The sequence below is a fragment of the Fonsecaea nubica genome, assembly GCF_001646965.1.
Source record: "Fonsecaea nubica strain CBS 269.64 chromosome Unknown Scaff28, whole genome shotgun sequence".
In the NCBI taxonomy this organism is placed as follows: domain Eukaryota; kingdom Fungi; phylum Ascomycota; class Eurotiomycetes; order Chaetothyriales; family Herpotrichiellaceae; genus Fonsecaea; species Fonsecaea nubica.
The window spans coordinates 1-20,257 of record NW_019173701.1 but is presented as its reverse complement, the minus strand read 5'-3'; the positions used below and the strand labels follow the sequence as shown (position 1 = coordinate 20,257).

General features: G+C 50.8%; 7 protein-coding genes across 7 annotated transcripts; 3 read left to right on the top strand and 4 right to left on the bottom strand.

Annotated features, from left to right (window-relative positions):
- Positions 1 to 1,352: 1,352 nt before the first annotated feature.
- Positions 1,353 to 2,795, bottom strand: AYO20_05000 (hypothetical protein; the record flags this gene model as incomplete). The annotated part of the gene is made up of 3 exons (XM_022643294.1): positions 1,353 to 2,140; positions 2,195 to 2,477; positions 2,535 to 2,795. The coding sequence occupies 3 exons, from the start codon at positions 2,793 to 2,795 to the stop codon at positions 1,353 to 1,355; spliced, it is 1,332 nt and encodes a 443-aa protein (XP_022500631.1).
- A 1,950-nt stretch (positions 2,796 to 4,745) lies between these two features.
- Positions 4,746 to 5,666, bottom strand: AYO20_04999 (hypothetical protein; the record flags this gene model as incomplete). The annotated part of the gene is made up of 4 exons (XM_022643293.1): positions 4,746 to 4,765; positions 4,813 to 5,178; positions 5,235 to 5,539; positions 5,605 to 5,666. 4 exons carry the CDS (start codon positions 5,664 to 5,666, stop codon positions 4,746 to 4,748), a joined length of 753 nt encoding a protein of 250 aa, XP_022500630.1.
- Positions 5,667 to 6,189: 523 nt separating this feature from the next.
- AYO20_04998 (hypothetical protein) lies at positions 6,190 to 7,032 on the top strand (the record flags this gene model as incomplete). Its single annotated transcript, XM_022643292.1, has 1 exon — positions 6,190 to 7,032. One exon carries the CDS (start codon positions 6,190 to 6,192, stop codon positions 7,030 to 7,032), a length of 843 nt encoding a protein of 280 aa, XP_022500629.1.
- Positions 7,033 to 7,596: 564 nt separating this feature from the next.
- On the top strand, positions 7,597 to 8,532 carry AYO20_04997 (hypothetical protein; the record flags this gene model as incomplete). Its single annotated transcript, XM_022643291.1, has 1 exon — positions 7,597 to 8,532. The coding sequence occupies one exon, from the start codon at positions 7,597 to 7,599 to the stop codon at positions 8,530 to 8,532; it is 936 nt and encodes a 311-aa protein (XP_022500628.1).
- A 276-nt stretch (positions 8,533 to 8,808) lies between these two features.
- Positions 8,809 to 10,395, bottom strand: AYO20_04996 (hypothetical protein; the record flags this gene model as incomplete). Its single annotated transcript, XM_022643290.1, has 1 exon — positions 8,809 to 10,395. The coding sequence occupies one exon, from the start codon at positions 10,393 to 10,395 to the stop codon at positions 8,809 to 8,811; it is 1,587 nt and encodes a 528-aa protein (XP_022500627.1).
- Positions 10,396 to 11,021: 626 nt separating this feature from the next.
- Positions 11,022 to 14,919, top strand: AYO20_04995 (hypothetical protein; the record flags this gene model as incomplete). The annotated part of the gene is made up of 9 exons (XM_022643289.1): positions 11,022 to 11,510; positions 11,561 to 11,916; positions 11,966 to 12,123; positions 12,173 to 12,430; positions 12,483 to 12,591; positions 12,641 to 13,557; positions 13,613 to 13,661; positions 14,548 to 14,682; positions 14,736 to 14,919. The coding sequence occupies 9 exons, from the start codon at positions 11,022 to 11,024 to the stop codon at positions 14,917 to 14,919; spliced, it is 2,655 nt and encodes an 884-aa protein (XP_022500626.1).
- A 3,232-nt stretch (positions 14,920 to 18,151) lies between these two features.
- On the bottom strand, positions 18,152 to 19,114 carry AYO20_04994 (pyridoxine biosynthesis protein, variant; the record flags this gene model as incomplete). The annotated part of the gene is made up of 1 exon (XM_022643288.1): positions 18,152 to 19,114. The coding sequence occupies one exon, from the start codon at positions 19,112 to 19,114 to the stop codon at positions 18,152 to 18,154; it is 963 nt and encodes a 320-aa protein (XP_022500625.1).
- Positions 19,115 to 20,257: the final 1,143 nt, after the last annotated feature.

The window sequence follows — 20,257 nt, the reverse complement described above, 5'->3', positions numbered from 1 at the left end:
GGTACGAGAGCGGGGGTTGCTGGGTTCAAAGCAGAGGCGAGCGTCGCAAGAGGAGCCTGTCATTCGTTAATGCCGATTCTCAATTTTTAGTGATGGAAGCGCTGACCATTTGAATAAAATACCGAGAAACCCTGTGCGGTTCAAATATATGGCAGTTTCGAATAGAAAGTCAAGCAGGTGAAGTCTTGTGTACTGTTTGGTTATCGTTGTCGCAAAGCCGAACCCATCCGCAGGCTCAATCGTTTCACAATACGAGATAGACCACCAAACAAAGGATTGGGTTATGTGGTTGCGCAAAACGAAGGGTCACAAACAACAAAGGTCGGAAGCAAGCAGCGATTTCACAGAAATGAGCGCTTTCAAATGCGACAGCAGAAAAGAATGATTGTAAGATGGAAACGAACCGGAGGAGGCTGGATAACGGCCATTGTTGACGAGTCTCATGTGAGGGCCGGGATGAGAGACGGCGAGAGGGAGGACAACCATTTGACGTCAGGCATCATCATAGGCACGAGAGGACTCGAGGGGCAACCAACCGGCATCGCTTGTTGAGGGAGCCTCCACCCTCGGCCAATTTTCCTTGGTTGCTGCCGCCCATTGCCCATTGCTGGCGGCCAACAGCCGCAGGACACGAGCCCCCTGATTCGTGCTTCTGCTCTTAGTCCTCCCAGATACAGCGATGAACATAAATTATTGATTTTGAGTGCATGATGTTTCCGACCGGCTTTCCCTGCCATAAATTTGTGTCAGTTGTTCCTTGGATTGTGCTCCTGAAGGAGAATAGTAAGAGACTCTATTGCCATTGTTGGAACTTTCCGCTACATAAAATCGGACCTCCCAGCCCACGATTATGGGATGTTCTAACTTTCTACCTCCGTGCATGAACCTCCGGTAGTCCCACGCAGAAGCCTTTATCGAAAGCCAATTGCCCATTATATTTTGTTTCAGCATCTCCAGGCAGTGATGCAAAGAAGGATCTCTTCAGGCAAGGAATCAGAAGTCCCATGGATCGGCGCATGGTGGCAGACGACCATGCCACAGCGCCAGTGCCAGAACCAGGACAAGGACCAGGACCGCGACGTGGTAGCCTGACGAGGCTCCCTTGCATCTTGTATGTTTCGTTTTTAGAGGAAACCGCAATATGTTTGTTGGCTGAAGTTTTCTGGGCAACACTCTTGTGCTACCACAAACGTTCCAGCCACGTCGACCCAAGGGGGTTCTGGCGTATGCACTGGGTGACCAGTATATAAATAGGTTCCCGATATTTTCCAGGTCGAGGGTATACCACTGATACTGCGAACAACCCTGGATAGGATTCCCCCAAGAACTATTGCTGACACATATGATTAATCTTATTCCTTCGACAACACTTTCCCAAGTCTGATATCCTCAAAACTGTTGCGCCTGCCCCAATTCTTCGGTTGTCGTTTAAGGAATGCTCCAACAGCACCAAGATATCCTTCGTGCCGGAGAAAGTACGCTTGTTTCTCGCCTTGGGACCAGAACTTGATGGCATAAGAGAGAGTGTTCATCGTCTGAGTATGGCCTCGAATGAAGGAACCCCCAAAATAAATGTGCTGTAGTTTGTGCTTCTCTGACTGGAGATAGGCAATCTGGCCAATGTTGTTGGATATTGCGTATAGCAAACTTCTGGCCATGTCTTCAGTTTTGAATCCACGCAACATGTCGTGGTCGTCGTCCTGACCATCGCCGTTGAAAAGCCCCTCGCCATCTTCTGCGTGCCGTTCGGCCATCCTCTTCATTCGAAACACTTTCCCAAACGTGCTTGCGATGGTGGTACTTTTGAGCCCAATTTTACTGTACCCTCCGCCATAGATATCGCCCACAAGCATATCTACACCGCTGTTGTCACCCCTTTCGGCCAGCCGCAGCATCTCATCGAAAGTGCGTGCTCCAGTGAGAAGGGACAGAATGCCCCAGAATGTTCCGCCTCCCAAGGACGTTCCGCCTACCCGTTGAAACTCTCGAGGTCCAGAGACCTTGACCATCGAGACACCGGATCCGATATTGACCAAGAGGTAAGGGTAGATATCCGCACGGGCTTCGGCGAACTGCATCGGCTCTTCCTCACTATATGTGAAGACCTCTCGCGGGATTTCTGTAATGAAGAAATCCAAGCCTGTGAAACAACTGGTCAGTCATCGTGCACAACGCCTTCTGCTAAAATTCTCACCAATGATGAGGCACTCCATCTCATCCTCTTGAACTACGTCCACGTGAAGCAACTCCTTCATCCGGTTGTAGAACTTGTATGCGCCTCCTCCTGTTGCCATGACACACAGTTCCTGCGGAGTCGACCCATTGAGCTTGGACTGTGTCTTCTTTAATTCTTGGATGAAGTCAATGCACAGATCGATCCGGTCCGTCTCGAAGTTGACGAAGTTCAATCGTCCGCCCCCGTGTGTTGAGCCTGGCTCGCGAGAGAAGTAGACTAGCTTTGCTAAAGAGCCACCAATCTAAGATCAAAGTTAGGACAGATGGAGGGGTAAGAGACGTTCGCATAGGTAACGCACATCAAGAGCAACATGGCTCACCACATCTGTGTGGTGTGGGAGACGGATATCCTTGTGTTCCCAATGAACATGCTCATGCTCATCCGCAGTGCCATTGCGCGTATTCATCTCGTCGTCGACGATGAAGGCGCCTTCGACATTGATCTTGACTGAAGCTGGGTTTGGAGGCGCCCGCGGCGGGCGCCCAGGGGCATCGCCGTCGGCGATTGCGGAACTGTCATGTTGTTCATTGTCCGTCACCGTCTCTTCTAGGATCGGCATGGTGGAAACAGGGAGTCGAGGCCAGCGTTGACCCCATGCGATGTAGAGGTCAACTGCGTCGTGTGACTACTCGCCGATATACGTGGGGTGTCTGAAGTTATCGGTCACCGATCATTTTATAATACCTTGAAAATATAGGGGCATGTTCACTGCAAAAATCCGGTCGGCTGAAATCATACAATGGTATATCCAAGAGATAATAAGGCACTCGAGAACGTTCGCTATGTCCAAGTGGTGCGGACCTCGGTCAAGGAAATTATTTCTCGGATCAATAATTTGACGCCGATTCAGGTAATGCAATGCTCGACCCCTCGCCCCGATGCCCCGCATAGTGCGCCCATACTCATCAAAGCCGAACAGAGGCCGTAGTATTACTGCTACTGTAACATCATTCTGATGCGACCTAGAAAGAAAGACAATTTCTCGAGAGGCTTGCACACTGTATGGGACACATCCCAGTGTCAATCCCATCGCAAAGTCTCATTGCGACTCTTTATCAGCGCCCCATAATCACCTTGTCACGGAACCACTCACTGACTGCTAAACAAGCTTACGGCCCTGACAATATCACTTGCTGATCTTTGGACCTCCATTACCGAAACTCATACACCATCTACCCCATCGGAAGGTACTGGATGTTGAAAAAAGAAAATCCCCAATAGCATTAACACAATCCATATGGCGAAAATGCGGACGTGTGGTTTTCTGGAATCAGATGTGCGTAAGGCGGCTGTGGGGTCTGGAATGGCATTGACAGTGGTCGCAACATCGACGATAGAACTCTGTGCGCATTGCTCCGGTGTTTGGCCCTGTGACAGTTGAGCTTTGGAAGATCGGACGATGATGCGGACAAACAAACTGGTTGACAGCACAGGTCAGCGGCAACACCAATCCCACATTCGAACCCACCGGAGCAGACTCCTACCCAGTGTTGATCAGCCAGAGCAGTTTGGAAGTTAAGGAGAGTTTCTCACCACTCCCATCAGTACAGCAAGTATCTTGACCACTAGCATTATAACAATAAGCTCCGTTGAAAGTGTAGCATGAAGTTGTCCCTGTCGGACAAGTGAGCAGAGAAGGTGAAGCTGGTCCTCGTTCTTGATGGATTGATATCGCCATAGTCCTCTGATTGACGACGAAGGTAGAGAGGGAAGCATAATACATTGGAGCTCAAATTCAACTCTGCTTCGAAAGGTTCAGGAGGAAAAGGTCTCTTTGGGCAGGCACCACCCAATCTCGCCAGCATCAAATTGTGTCGGTCATGGCAGCCCAGATGTGGGAATTCCAATTCTGGCTGAGACAAGAGGGCCACATCTCGGTTACAGTTGACTCTGAAAGCAAAAGAGAGAAGGAAAAAAGACATGTCAAGGGGCATCGTCCCCATTCAGGCCCGAGGGAAACCGAATGAGCAAAACTGTCGCTGGAGCCCGAGTTACAAAGACCTTCAGCACGACCAACCCATATCTCCCAAGCCACAGAAGTGCTCCAGTTAGTCTAACAGAGTACGGTTGACCCTGCTTCTCCTGATGTCTCATACTACCTCAGGGAGGGATACCATATGGTACAATATCCTACTGGTAACCACAAAGCAAACTTTGGTCTTGTATAGTACCTCCCGTACTTAAAGCTTTTGCTGCTTGGGTGATTACCTGCGTAAATCGTCGACAGGGATTGGCTGAACGTATTGGCAGGACATTCTCATTCTCTGTTCTATCTACCACTTCACTACGAGCAACGAGAAGCAGCAAGATAGTTTCCTGGCTGTCGGGGTTGATCTCGAGTACTCGAGTGTCTGTTAACCAACGAAGTCTTTTTTGAGCTATGTAGATCGGGTTGACATGGCGGTACGGTTCCCTTCTGAGACAAGGATATAAGCGTCTTGGAGATATGCGTGAGGGTGCTTTCAACTGAACGTCAAGGTAGTGTGTTGCTGTGTAGCTCAAGACGCACCTATACTAGAACACCTCCATCTAAAACACATCAGCACCATTCATCAGATTGACTTTGCTACACTCACCTATCTCTATCAGTTTCCCGGTGGAGTAATCTGCTCGAACGGCATAGAGGTACGCTTCAGCGATATGCTCAGGAGTGGCAACAAACCCCACCGGAAGGGTTTGGCTCGCTTTGTTGAATATCTCCTCCTGCTCTTCAGGGGTCTTGCCTTGTTTATCCCACAGGGGTGTTTTCACCAAGCCTGGCACGACTGTGTTCACACGGATCTTCTTCTCCGCGAGGTCTGCTGCAAGGCCTTTGGTGAGAGAGAGTACTCCTCCATTCAAGGCTCCACCAATCGCGGCGTTCTTCCCAGGCTTGATGCCGGCGGTCCCAGACGTGAGAGTCAAGGAGCCTCCCTTGCGCACAATATCGTACTTCAGAAGAACTAGAACCTGTGAGCAGCGCATGACTTGTATATGCGAGCTTATCAAGCCAATATACCTTTCCCAGTAATCACTGCACCCCAGAATTTTACCCCAAAGAGATGCTTTGCTTCGTCTAGGTTTTGATCTTCTAATTTGCCTCGAATAATGTTATCAACGGCCGAGAAGACAACGTGGTCGACAGGTGCCAGTGATCGAAGTGTATCAGTAAAGGCGGCTTCGTTACGGACATCTGCGACAACTCCTTTGGCGTTCGGAGACCCAAGTCTTTGCAGTGCGGCATCTAGTTTTGCTGAAGAGGATGAAATGATGGTTACTCTTGCACCGACATCGAGAAGCGCCGCTGCAGCTCCGAAGCCAATACTACAATTCGTCAACACAGATGTTGCTGAAGGCCATGGGACTCAGAGGGACGTTTTCTGACTCACCCTGTGCTTCCTCCGACCACTATGATATTCTGGCCTTCAAGCTTATCCTTGAACCCGCCCATTTCGCAATCGGTACTAGAGATACAATTGAACTATTCCGATGAGAAGAGAAATCAGGAACTGTCGCCTCGTAAGACCACGATCTTTAAATGCAATCCAGACGTGTTATGGTGTCATTAGTCTCGGAATGACGCCAGATAAGTAGATTACTCAGGAGGAGGTCTACGTAGAAGTAGTCGGTAGAGCTTGCAGAGCTCTAGGCGGGTGCATTTCTAGATCGGCGTATAGTCCATCTAGCATTTGCCGCGACAGCAAAAGGCCGTGCTTGTACGGACAGGGAGGTGTAGAATGTATGCACCTCGTACTCGGTACCGCTTGTTATGTATTTGGTTCTCCGCACTACGACAGGCCTCGAGGCCCACGTTCCGCCAAGGCTTTCGAATGCGGGGATCGATGCTGATTCCAGAACAAATAATTAATTTCTTCTTTGCGCTTCAGGATATGATATTATTCCTGCGCTCTCCGCGCTAGACTTCGCCGCAAGAGAACACATGCATGCATCTCCTTGACATCCAATAATCCATAATGTCGCGCACAAAGCAAAAGGCTCCAAAGGGTGGTGGGAAGGACCCGCAGGATATTATCCGGCGTGAAAAGAGCGAGCTGGTCGCTGGCGACCTTACACAGAAAAAGGTGGCTACAACGATGGGAGGGAAGAAGCGAAAGCTCGACCAGTCCGATGATCCCAAAACATACCCTCTACCGAAACGAGCCGCTCTTGACACCGAGTCGGAACAATCTACATCCCCAGACGTCGCCGTCGATCCCTCCCTCCTCGCTGATCACTTTGCGAAGAACATTCAAAAGTGGTTCTCAACCAGCAGTCCCATCGAACTGGAAGATATGTACCTTCCTAAAAAAGCTTTTCTCGACACCACAAGTTATACTAAGGAAAGGCTTGCTGCGAACCTCCCAGACTTCCTCGAGCAATTTTCCGCTGGCGGTAAAGAGGGTCTTTCCAACTGCGAGGAAGTCGGCTCGCCACATACTATTGTCCTTGCAATGTCTGGCATGCGAATAGCAGATCTTATGCGAGAACTGCGAGTGTTTAAGAGCCAGGGTTCCAAAGTCGGTAAATTCATGCCTAAACACATGAAACTCGAAATGAACATAAAGTTTCTGCAAAGTAACAGAGTTGGAATTGCCATAGGCACACCAGAGCGCTTAAATCAATTGTTGGAAGCAGGGGCTTTGAAGACTCAGGGGCTACAAAGAATTGTGGTGGATGGCTCCCATCACGACGAGAAGAGAAGTACTATCTTCACGATAGGTCAGATTTTTCGACCGATGGTAGCCTTTCTCAATGACGACAACATTCGCCAGAGATATGGTGCTGAACAGAACAAGGTTGATATTATAGTCTTCTGAATATGAACGAAACACTACTGCAGGCGCAGCACCATCACCAACCTCGTTGGCGACGACCAACACAAGGTCGTGGATTTGGAGTCTGGAAGTCTACGAGATGATCTCGAAACTAAGCACGAGGGAACAGCTCACACGTTACGGGAACACTAGCGCCAGGAACAGGCGGCTTCGGCCAAGTCTTTCGCTTCAAATCAACAAACCAACAAATCAATGGGCAGCTCTACCGAGTTTTCCAGGTCCTTGTTGTATTGGCCGCCCAGTGTTTCTCGGCTGAAGATAAAGCGGTGGCGCAAAGCGGGGGGTATCTGGAGCCCATGATCGATCAACAGGCACTCGACTGTGTACTTGCTGAAATGATAAAAATCCGCTCCGCTGCTTCCAATAACGTCTACAGCACTTTGAATTATTTCTCCAATAGCGCCGATTGATTCTGACTTGCTGCAAACCTTTGGAGGCTTCGCATGCAGACGAAAATAGTCGCATTGACTTTTTGTACTCCTTGGGACCAAACAGTGCTTCAATTACCTCATTCTGATAGGCTGGCTCTAACTTCATGCTCCCGGAATGAGTTACCAGGCATATCTCAAATCTACTGCAGCTCATGCCAGCAACAAAACTCCACCTCCAAGCTCTATTCATCGAAAACCTCCTCCGGGGGCTGCGCTGTCTGGCTCATCCATCCATAGCACTCTAAAGAGCAGTGCTAACCCAATATTAACCACCAACTCCTCGCTCACGCCTGCATCATCAACGAACTCTTCAGCAAACACCTCTGCCCCTAAAATACCACCCGCATCCGACTCGAACATCCCTGCCTCTGAACCAGTCCGCGCGGCCTTGACCAAAGAACAAATTGACGCTGCACTGAAAGCATGTTTGGACTTGCAAAATACTGCCACGAGTCTACACGAGAAGCGGCCTTTTGCAGCCTTGCTTTTGGGACCTGACAACACCACCGTCTTGCTTACACACTTTTCCATCTCTCATGTCCAACATGCAGAGACCGAGCTCGCCCGACTTGCTACCATCCACTTCTCGCAGAAATACCTCGCCGCGTGCACGCTTGTGTCGACTTGGGAGCCATGCGCGATGTGTACGGGGACACTGTACTGGAGTAATATTGGGCGTTTAGTCTACGCTGCTAGCGAAGAAAAGCTGAAAGACTTGACGGGCGGCGACAACCAGGAAAATATGACCATGTCTCTGCCCTGTCGGGATGTGCTCAAGGCCGGCCAGAAAGATGTCGAGGTCATTGGACCCGTTACACAATGGGAAGAGAAGGTCGTTGAAGAGAGTGGCAAATGGTGGAAAGAACACCAGTCCGATGGCTCTGCTGGGAGATTGAGAGGAGATAGTGTGAATGGAAGTGAGAAACCGGGAAGCCTGTCAAGTACGCGTCACGGTACACCAACTACCTGGACAGGAGAAGACACTGTTCTCAGTAGCATCGATGATGAAGGTGAGTACAAGGCAGAGCTTGATATCGACTGGATGAGGTAGATTGTTATCGAAGTCGCCACACTTGGTGATAATGCTTGGCCATGAGCCAGAGTCCTCAGTGGAACGTGTCAGCATTTCGTCAAGGGGTTGTGAATGTGAACTGGACCACTACATGATTGTACAACCACTGAAAATCGGTAGGCCGACGGCCAATTGAAAGAGATTGCAAAGAGGAAACGAGGCCTGGAAGACATAATGGTGTATTATATTGGTCTCACTAAAGTCATGATTAGGCGGCCATAGGTAGAGTCATCAGGAGGGTGGCGTTGAGATTGTCTATTCGACAAAGGCACGCTTCTTATCCTTCTTGATCTTCCTTCGCCAGCCTTTAACGTCCTTGCCACTATCAATATCCCGAAGAGCTTCCATTCGGGCCTCGGCCACATCCTTCAACGTCCGACCCTTCACCACACGTGTCTCGATATTGACTCCCTCTTCAGCCCATTCTATCATCTTGCTTCCTATATACTCCTCAATGGCCAGGACGAGAGCGACATCTCTCTGGCCAACGAATGTGATACTCGTGCCTTCCCTCCCCGCTCTAGCTGTACGTCCAACTCGGTGGACGTAATCCACTGGGTTCCGAGGGACATCATAATTGATCACGAAGTTGACCTCGGGGATGTCAAGGCCTCTTGATGCCACATCTGTGCTGATGAGAATCCGCGACTTCTGCGAGCGAAAGTCAGAGAGATTCCTCGTTCGCTGGCTCTGAGGCAGTTCGGAATGTAGCGCCGTCACAGGATGAGAGAGTTGGAGGAGGGTGCGGTGAAGAATGTCGGCAGTGCTGGTGCGGTTCACAAAGACAATGATGTTAGGCTCGGGAGCCTTTGTGAATGAGGGAACGCACAAAAGGACGTGAAGAAAGGCGTCCCTGTGTGTCATGGGAGTCTGAAGGTACGTTTGTGTGAGTGTCGCAGGAAGGAGGCTGGGAGAAAAAGACGCATCGGAGGGACCCCCAATTTCAGATATGAAGATAGGTGGACGGTCTGGTGGCCGTGGAAGTTCTTTCAGTGCTCGAACCTCTGGCGTTATGGTCGCCGTAAAAAGAAGGGTCAAGCGTGATGTAGGTGGAGGAAGAGCAGAGAGGCATGTGTTGAGGTCTGGTAGCATGGACCCCGGTCCCGAGGACAGCAAGCGGTCGGCTTCATCCAGGACCATGACTCTCGCCCGAGACAGTCCGATGGTGGTCTCTTTGCCAGAGCTGAGAATGTGGTCTGCTAGTCTGCCTGGGGTTGCTACAACAATGTGCGGTCTCTTAGCCAGAGCAACTGCCTGAGGCCTCATATCGCATCCTCCTGTTATCAGCACTGTTTTGAGATTTTGCGGCGCTCCCAGTGCTTGGAATTGCTCGTATATTTGTAGAGCTAACTCACGCGTTGGTGTGAGAATGACAGCATAGATACCAAAGGGGTCTTCTGCCCATTTTTGCAATATAGGAACCGCAAAGGCCACAGTCTTTCCCGTGCCCGTCCTCGAGCCTCCAATGCAGTCTCTTCCTTTTAGAATTTCCGGTATGCAGGCCCGTTGGATCTCGGTGGGATGTGTTATGGCCATTGCGCCGAGTGAATGTATCAGCCATGGTGCCACGGCAAGTGACTGGAAGGTTGCGGATGTTGTAGGAATGGGGGCGATGGGTGGCTGCGCGATCGATGGTGATTCATTTGTCTCTGGAGGCAGAGTCCTTTTTACTCTGAATATCGAGGTGGGTTGGAGGACAGTGCCACCGAGTTGATCACTCTCTTGTGAAATCCGTCTGCGCTTCGAAGGAGGATTCAGAAACTCATTTTCGGTACTGGAATCTTCAGTCGCAGAGTTGAAATGTAAACTGAGTCGTTCCGGTGTGCTATTCCCTTTTGCCATGGTGCGCAACTTGTCACGTAAAATAATTTTTGTGTAAGCCATGGAGAAGATGTCATTTCAAGAAGAGGCCACTAGGCCATCCTATTCGGGCTTGGTGGATCCGCATCCAAAAGTGGTAAAAAGGTTCTTGGCAAGAAACCTCACAAGACAAGCTCAGGGATTAACTCCCAACCTAATAGCATCGAGGGCAGACGAGCTGAATGAAGCCTGTCGGAGATTTTCCGAGCTTCTTAGACCGGGTGAGGTTTCTCAATTTGTCCAGCTATCAACTGGGCTGTGTTCAGTCCCATCTCTAGAGACGCGCAATCACACCTCGGTGTTCCTGAAGTGGGTTTTGGGACCCCGGAAAGTTATCAACGGCGTCCGGTCTTCCACACAATCATGTTTGAAGCCACACAATCCTGTGTGCCAGCCGCATTGCCGTACTGCGTATTGGCGCCTGTAGCCATTCACGAGTCAAGGAAAAACCTCTCCACAGCCTGCATGAAATGTTGTTGCCTGAAAGTCAGGAGAAATATATACGGCGGAAATCCTTAGCAGATTACTCCACGCTTGAAGAGTTTTATCAAGAATGACCTTAAGGCTGCGCGGCTCCCTGATTAGCTCCTGAGAATTCTTTCCCTGCCATGGGCAAAAAAGAAAATCTCCCTCGCCTACCCACTGCCGCGCCTCCGTCTTTGCAACTTTCGACGACCAACGTGAACGAAAATGAAAGCGCTTACCCCGATGAATCCGAATCTCCGCTTCCTGACGCCTTTGCAGAAGATGCCACGGACGTCCTCGATGATGGACGCATCTCTCTCAACCTCAACTCAAAACTTGCACAAGTTTTCGCACAACTTGTGGAAGCTTCCGAGGATGAGGAAGAAGTTGCCGAGCCTCCGCCGGCGTACTCGTCCATCTTGGGCATAGACTCGTGGAAACTACCTTTGAATATCGTGATCCAGGTTGTCGGTAGCCGTGGGGATGTACAGCCGTTTGTTGCATTTGGACAAGAGCTGCAGCGTCATGGGCATCGGGTGCGCCTGGCAACTCACGCAGCTTTTAGACAATTCGTGGAGACCGCAGGATTGGAATTCTACTCCATTGGAGGCGATCCAGCTGAGCTGATGGCGGTACCAGATGATTTCCTGATTCCTGGGTTATAAGCTAATTGGCTGTCTAGTACATGGTCAAGAATCCCGGACTGCTACCTCGCATGAAGGCTCTGCGAGAAGGAGACGTCAAAAAGAACAGGCAGATGATCCGCGAGATCCTTGACGGTTGCTGGGCTTCGTGCATTCTACCTTCAGATGGCGGAGAACCGTTCGTTGCCAATGCCATTATCGCGAACCCTCCATCCTTTGCGCACATCCACTGTGCTCAAGCACTCGGAGTGCCGCTCCATATTATGTTCACCATGCCATGGAGTCCAACTCGAGCATTTCCTCATCCTCTAGCGAACATTAGAAATAGTAGTACCGATCCAAGGCTGGCAAATTACATCTCATACGGCATGGTCCAGTTGTTGACCTGGAATGGGTATGACAAGTCTGCTCTCCTTGTAATTCTCTGCTGACTTCCCTTTGAGAATCGGTGATATTGTACAAAAATGGCGGAAATCCATTGGCCTGGAACCCGTTCCCATGTCCGAGGCTCCTTTCCTCATGGAAACCCTTCAAATTCCTCACACCTACTGCTGGTCTCCCGCGTTGGTCTCCAAACCTACCGACTGGGGCAAGCATATCGGTCAGTACTTGACATTCTCAATAAGCTCTTCCCTTGACGGACAATGCAGACATCTGCGGTTTCCTCCGTCGGGATCCAGTATCTTTCACTATACCCGATGGCCTCGAACAATTTCTGAGGTCTGGACCGACTCCGATCTATGTTGGCTTTGGTAGTATCGTGGTTGAGAACCCTGGAAGGCTCCTCCACATAGTACTTGCTGCCATCAAGGCATGTGGCGTCCGTGCCATCATCTCTAAGGGGTGGAGCAAGCTGGAAAGCGAAAACGTCGACGAAAACATCTACTTCCTCGGGGACTGTCCTCATGGTAAGTGACCAGTCGGTGCAATTTTGCCTAGTGTCACTAGCTAAATGCCTAGAGTGGTTGTTTCAACAAGTTTCAGTGGTGGTTCATCACGGCGGTGCAGGGACCACTGCTACTGGGCTGATGAATGGCTGCCCAACTGTCATTGTGCCATTCTTCGGAGAGTATGCTCTCATTCACGTCTACTACTTTGTCGTTGCTGATCGAATATAGCCAGCTATTTTGGGGTAACGTGGTTGCCGCTTCCCAGGCTGGACCCCCCGCGATCGCTCACAAGAAACTAAATAGCAAGAATCTAAGCGATTGCATACGCTTCTGTTTGCGTCAAGAGACTCAACAAGCTGCAAAGGACGTGGCTGACAGGATGGCTGCTGAGGAGGGAGTCAAAGCAGCTGTCCGTTCATTTCATCGTCATCTGCCGGTTGATGACATGAACTGTGATTTGATCAAGGGACTTCCCGCTACTTGGTTGTACAAGAGATCGAAAACTCTGCTAAAAATTTCCGGGCCTGCGGCTGAAATCTTGATCCTGGCTCAGAGGATCAAAGCTGACCATCTTCGACTGTACAAACCGAAACCCATTACTATCGAGAACAGACGATGGAACTTTCTCACCAGCTCAGTCGCCGTCTCCATGGAAGTGTCATATGATATTCTGGCTGCTATCAGTGGATTCTGGAGAAATCCACGAGCAGTCCATAAGCAGAATGATAAAGATCGTGCACTTGGCCGTGCGTCTTCAGCTCACCAAACCGAGTCTGGAATGGAGATGGACGCAATGGAAGGCTCAAGCAAACAAATTGCAAGGATGGTCGGCGCCTCTGCGATGAGTATCTCGCAGCTCACAGGAATAGTGGTGAAGGGATCCTTAATCGACATACCCGTCGCCATTGCCGAAGGCATGCGGAACACACCGAAACTCTACGGGGAGAAGGTGCCTGATCATGCTGCCGTAACTGACTGGAAAAGCGGCATCACCGTGGCTGCAACGACCTTCGTCCATCAGATGGCTGAGGGGCTGACAGATCTGGTCGTGCAACCAGCAAAGGGTATGGCCAAGGAAGGAATAATTGGCTTTGGCAAAGGAATCGGTAAAGGGGCGTTGCAAACAGCAACGAAACCCACTGCAGGTACGTACGGTAGCCCCTTGTCGACAAGTAAAGCCTGCTGATTTGTTGATTGAAGCGTGCATGGGCCTCGTCGGCTACACTGGCCAAGGGATCTACAAGTCCATGTATGCTGCCGTCCATTCAAAGACCAAACACTCTGTGGCTTCCGCCCAGCGAGTGCAGGATAAGTACTCTATCCGTGCGATTGGGTTAGACATAAGCAAAAGTCAAGTCCTGGACGAATTCGACAGGCTCTGTCGACAACGGTCTGAGCCTGGGTCTGGTAGTGCCAGTGGAAATGCCAGTCTGATAGGCATATCCAGGACAGCAAGTCATGTTTCGACCCAGACATAACCACTATCAGCTACGTCACCTATTCTGTCCGACAAAAAACCATATAGCACACCACCTGGGCCACCGTGATTCAGAACCTCACCGTATGCTTTAAGAATGCAAGGTATCCGTGAAGAGGACCTCGACTGACAAGGGCTACGACGTATGAAACAGTATAGCATTCTTCCCGATGTCGCATCGAGTGATTGTGGTAGTTTCCGAAGACATGTTTCAAGATGTCGCCCCCGAAACAATACCGAAGCTGGCATTTGGCACCGAAGCCTGTGCTATGATATGGTCCCTGTGCGAGCCTGAGAAGGTGTGCTCTTGCCTCGTTGGTCAAAGTGGGCAACAAACGCCGATCCAGGGTCCAACGTTATTCCGGTCCGGAAATGGCTGCCTGGTGCCTGGTGCCTGGGCTGTGCCTGGCCTACGATCCTGGGTCATCAGAGTACATATATTACCGGCTACATAAGTCATTTCTGGTGATCCAACAGACAAGCTTTGGCAGGTCCAAATTACAAGCTCTTCTCATCTCACAATCAAGCTCTTTACGAATAGGTCAAATATGGCTGCCCCAAACCCCCCAATCCGCTCCACCTGTCACTGTGGTGCTATTGCAATCATAGTTCAACGATTGCCCGAATATATTAACGTCTGCCAGTGTACCATATGTAGGCGTTATGGTGCCGCATGGGGCTACTACCACCCAGACGAGGTCAAGATCGAAACGAAGCCAGGTGCCATCACCAAGCAGTACATCTGGGGAGACCGAGACCTATCTTTCAACTTCTGTGACAATTGTGGATGCGTGTAAGGAAAGATCGATCCCTCTTCTATGATATTGCGAGCTCATACTGTGCTAGATGCTATTGGTGGCCGTTGCGGCCTCCCCCGACAGATGGAGGAGAATATCTAATGGGCCTCAACACAAACAATGTTAATCCAGAGGCGTTGAAATATGTCGATCGGAAGTTTGAGTATTCAGTCCTGAAGAGCCCGGTGCGATCTAAAGACACTGCACACCCCGAGGACCTGGCGACCTATTGAACATCTCCTCAATATCTTGATATGTACTAGAGGGAGGTAGAGAAGTATTCAGATACCCTCTAGCAACAGGAGATGTTGAGCACAATTTACAGTTTATATAGTAGATCGAGAGCTGGCCAAGCCCGTCCTAATGAGGTACGCGGCGTTACAAGGTTTCGAATCTTAACTAACTTAATTCTAAATATTTTTAGTAGCTATATAGAGATTTTAGAAGGTTAGATAAAGGACTACGTGATTATATAACTCTAATTCTATATAGATATCTCTAGCGTTAGATAAATCGCTGTGGATGACGACAATGTAGGTTGCGCTGAGCCCTCAGAAGATGCCAATATATCTAGGGCCCAAGACCTTCGGCCTCGACCTCCAAGATCTCAGGGCCACCACCCCCAACGTCTGCTACGACCGGCGCAGTCCAACGCGGCCACCAGCCTCTTCTGCCAGTTCACTACATGATCTGGCTCCTTCAACGCCCAACGAGCGGAGGAGCACATGGAGCAAAACACCGCCGCCATGGATAGAAGGTCGAGAACGAATACTGGCTGGGATGGGTCGCCCATAGAAGTTGGAAAAGCGGAGTGAAGAATGGGGTTGCGGGTCAGAATAACCCCCTCCAAGCCTTCAGGAGAGGCTCACGGTGTGTTTTGCTGTTCGGAAGACTAGGAGTACGTATGTTCTTTGGCATCTCATTCCAAGACTAATCAGCCCACCGCTGTATGTGACGGAGTTTGGGTCTTCAAGTCCGAGCTTCTTATCTTGTTCGTACTCCAAGCATTTCCGTCTATGACGGCCAGCTCGAAGCGGCTCCATCGATCGCCCTTGTGGTTACCAAACGCAAGCTTCCTTGGACACGGGAAATCTGAACCGATTGAAGTGCATCCCCTACTCGAAGAGAGCATTCCTATCCACCAAAAAAAAAGACGACACTCAGACAATGCTCCATTCCAACAGTATGCGGATGAGTCGCAGGTGTAACATCAGCTTCAAAACACATCTTGGTTGAAAACATATCAATTTTCTGAAGAATTTTTCCCACCATGCTTTCGGAAATTCGCCGGGCACCAAAGGGCGAAGACTTTCCAGCCTGAAGATGCCGATGCGGACTTCTTGAGCCTGTATATTTCTCCCGATCGTGCCAAGAGGCCCTTTGTATCCCATTGTTGACAATTCCTGAGAGAGAAGAAGATTAATGGTGTTGACATCAAAGCGAGGCTGTAGATGGAAGAAACGCAGCTTAAACAAAAGCCTCCAGGAGATTTACGTCCGCGAATTATCGGTCAAATGAATCCTCGGATACTCAGACCATCAGGTGGCTGGAAAAGAGTGAAGGCGGCTCGAAAGATCATGCCTGCACTGGACAAGGCCGTCCCGATAAACAATTCGAACCGATTGCGAGTCCTGGCTTTACGGGCAGCACGCGTGTATGCAAATCCCGTTTCGACGATTGCGTTTCGGATAAGATGAGCTCAACAGCTTTGCTCCCCTGTCAAGAACCCGGAACCGATTCTCCGGATGCCAGGACAATGGCCAATCACGCCTTAAACTTCAAGTGCTTACTACTATGTGAGAGGACATTGCGCTCGCTTTTGCAAATATTTCAGTGTAAGTTAGCAGCTGAGAGGAGGCGTGGTTTTGCTAACAATATTGTGATAGCACGTCAATGCTTGCGAAAACTTCTAACCAGAGTAAAGCACCAGTGCGTGCATGGCCAGACCATGGATCAGCTCATGCTCACCTAATAGAGGAGGGACAAGGAGTTGCTGGCCATTGTATGACTCTGCCAAAAGCGAACACCTGTTTGGGAGAGAAGAATCCCGGATGGAAGGATGGAAGGATGGAAGAGAAAGGACTTGAAGAGTAATTCCGCCAGCTTCGGCATATTTTTCGCCCTGAACTCCGCTAGGTCTATCGAGATTCAACATCGTGATGCATTCTGCACATCCCAAATCCACTTTGGGTTGTTTGAGCTGTATGATTGATCGGACGAAGTCGCAAAATTCCTCATCAGATGGGTGGCCGCTATCCATGTCCCGTTTCATGGCAAATAGATCCATAATAGTTGTGATTTTGAGGTTGCAGACCGTATTCGATGTCAAGTGGATGAGCTCATGAAGGGCAAGGTCAACGACTGGGACGCAAAGACGTCGAAAGTTATCATAGTTAAGGTTAAGTGCTAATCTTTCGAGAAGAACGAGGAGATCGTCCGAGCCCTCCGCAAGTAGATAGCACTTCCCAATTGCAAGTTCACCCCTGTGAAGGCTGTTCCCAAAATGCCGAAAGACATTGTTTAATCCACTCCCTATTCATGATTCAAACAGCGACGCTGTTGACACGCGTGATAAAAACTCTCGCATGCATAGAGACACTGGAGCCTGTAGGCAGGTGTTCATCTCGACAGCTGGGGACATCTCTCCTTGCAACGTTGTAAGGCAATGTTTGACGAGCTCCAGTGCCGTAAGTGATTTATCACCGACGAGAGGTCGAGAGGGTCGAGAAAACAGGATGATCGGATCAAACCTGACGCTTTTCTGGGCTAGTTCCAGACTCCGATGGCTTACATTCTTTGGTGCCGTATAGATTTGAGTTTGATATCAAGTGGAATGACCCATCTGGTCCGGCGGCAACAGAGGGCTCGCAGATTCGATCCCGACCTCCTTGGTCCCACGAGGCTGAAATTAGCACCTTGGATTGGTCCAAGCGAAGCGCCCGCAGCGGGGGCAAAATCTGGGGCACGTAAAGGATCGACGGTATAGGATCTCGATTCTCCTGTTACGATCTGTGGAAAAGTCAGAAAGTTGGGACATCCTCACATTTTCGCCGTGCAAGTTCAACCACTGTTTGTACTGCCAGATGGTCGCGTGTTCCACATCATCCAAGCCTGCCGTCAAATGCTCGGATTCTCAATCATGCCTGGATGAACTGCTGCACAAGGCCCGGAAAAAGAGATGGTGATCAAACGTCTTGCGCAGTTTGGGCAGAGCTTGAAAACAATCGTCGGCACAAAGCTTGCTCCTGCCGATAGCCGCATCCTCGAGCGTTGTACTTGCTAGGAGTTCTCTGATGGCATTCATTGTTGCAGTTTGCAGAAAGAACTTTACTGTTGCAGATGATGCAACAGCGAAAGATGTCACAGTACAGGAACGCTCCCAGTCCTTGGCGAGCTTATATGGTGACGAGATTGCCCGCGCACATCCCGTGGCTTGCGATATCACATTGGTGAAAGCTTGGCCTCTTACCAGCCTCGGCCGGCCATCTTCTCCCCCTCATTCATGGAGCTACAGTTGATGCCCACCATAGCCTCGCCGAGACCCTCACTGCACTTGGCTAGCACGTTGGCGTCACGGAAGTGCGCCGTCGCCTGCACGATGGCTTTGGCCCGCTTGGCCGCGTTACCTGACTTGAAGATGCCGCTGCCGACAAAGACACCGTCGCAGCCCAGTTGCATCATCATGGCGGCATCGGCGGGCGTGGCGATGCCACCAGCGGCAAAGTTGACCACGGACAGCCGGCCGAGTTGCGCCGTCTGTTTAAGCAGCTCAGCTTCGGCGCCGATCTCCTTTGCATACGCGCCGAGAGTAGCGTCACCGTCGGCCAGCGCGGTCTGTGCTCGAGCAATATCTCTCTTGACCGTCCGCATGTGCTTAACCGCCTCGACCACATCTCCCGTACCGGCTTCGCCCTTTGTGCGGATCATGGTGGCGCCCTCGGCGATGCGTCGCAGAGCTTCTCCGAGATTTCGACACCCACACACGAAGGGGACCCTGAAGTCGATTTTTTCTACGTGGAAGTTGTCGTCTGCTGGGGTCAAGACCTCGCTCTCGTCGATGTAGTCTATGCCTAGAGCCTCAAGGACTTGGCACTCAACAAAGTGGCCGATGCGCGCCTTAGCCATGACTGGGATAGTGACCGCCGCTTGGATCTCTTTGATCAGTTCCGGATCCGACATTCGGGCAACCCCGCCGTCCTTGCGAATGTCGGCGGGCACTCGCTCGAGGGCCATGACCGCGCAGGCGCCCGCCTCTTCGGCGATGCGGGCTTGCTCGGCGTTAACAACGTCCATGATAACGCCGCCCTTCAGCATCTGGGCCAAGCCAGCCTTGATGGCGAATGAGGAGGCTGTGGGAGTGTCATTGGCGGATGAGGAGATACGTGTGGTTGTGGAGGAGCCCACGTCGTCGGTGTCGTTTAATACCATAGTGATCTGGGATGAGAAGGGGTGCTTCGAGATATGAGGAAGGGCAGCAGACCGAGTGTTTTAGCGGTCCGATTACTGGTCTGAAGCTATTGGTCCTGAGTGGTAGGATCCGCTGGACGAGAAATTACGGCCCCAGACAAGCGAGGCTTCCCACCACCGGGAAAGTTGATAGTCGACAGTGGGCGAAGGTGAAAGGGCTACATAAAAAGTTGGAAGGGTCTAGATCACTATGGTCGTATGCCACAAAGTATGTTAGCGAGGGAAGAGGCTTTTTATACGTGTTCAGACGGCCGGGCAGGTGCCTTAACCATGCTGGAGGACAGATACCCGAGGACGCAGAAAAGTGTCAGTTGATAACGCACGGTTTCCCAGCCTCACCTGAGGTATTATTACTTGTGCCCCGATGCCCTGATGCCCTGTGCTCTCAGATTGAATTAGGGTTATACGGAGTACCTCGTCTCTTCAGTCATTCGCAGTAGTCTCTTCCACTTTCTCGACCAGGCCGTGCGCATCTTTCCCGACGAGCGCCACTTTCCCGACGAGCGCCACTTTCCCGACGAGCGCCACTTTCCCGACGAGCGCCACTTTCCCGACGAGCGCCACTTTCCCGACGAGCGCCACTTTCCCGACGAGCGCCACTTTCCCGACGTGCACCACTTTCCCGGGGCGCTATCTCAACCGGATGGACTCTACTGCATTGTACTCGTCCAGTACATTCTATTCGCCTGCTGAAGCTAGGACCTGTTTCGTGAGTGCGTGTATTCCGTTACTTGTCCAAAGACCCTGTCGTGTAGAAATTCCGTCGTCTCGATGGTCCACGGCGATCGAGTTCCACGACACCACACGACACAACACAACACCACGACTTTTTCTTGGTCAATGGACACCGAGCTTCCCGATCCACATCAAATCATGGCTCCGCTCGAAGGGCGGCCGTACCGGTCTCACATGCAACCGGCCTGCATCTCTTGTCGAACCAGAAAGTCGCGGTGCAAAACCACGGTGGCTTCACCCGCGTGCGTAACATGTCGAATCAAAGGCACTGACTGTGTATTCCCTCCTCTGCCCGAGCAGCGACGTCGACAAAGAACCAGGAGTCGGCCAAAACCCCCTTCCAAAGGCACAGACATTCAACCCACCGCC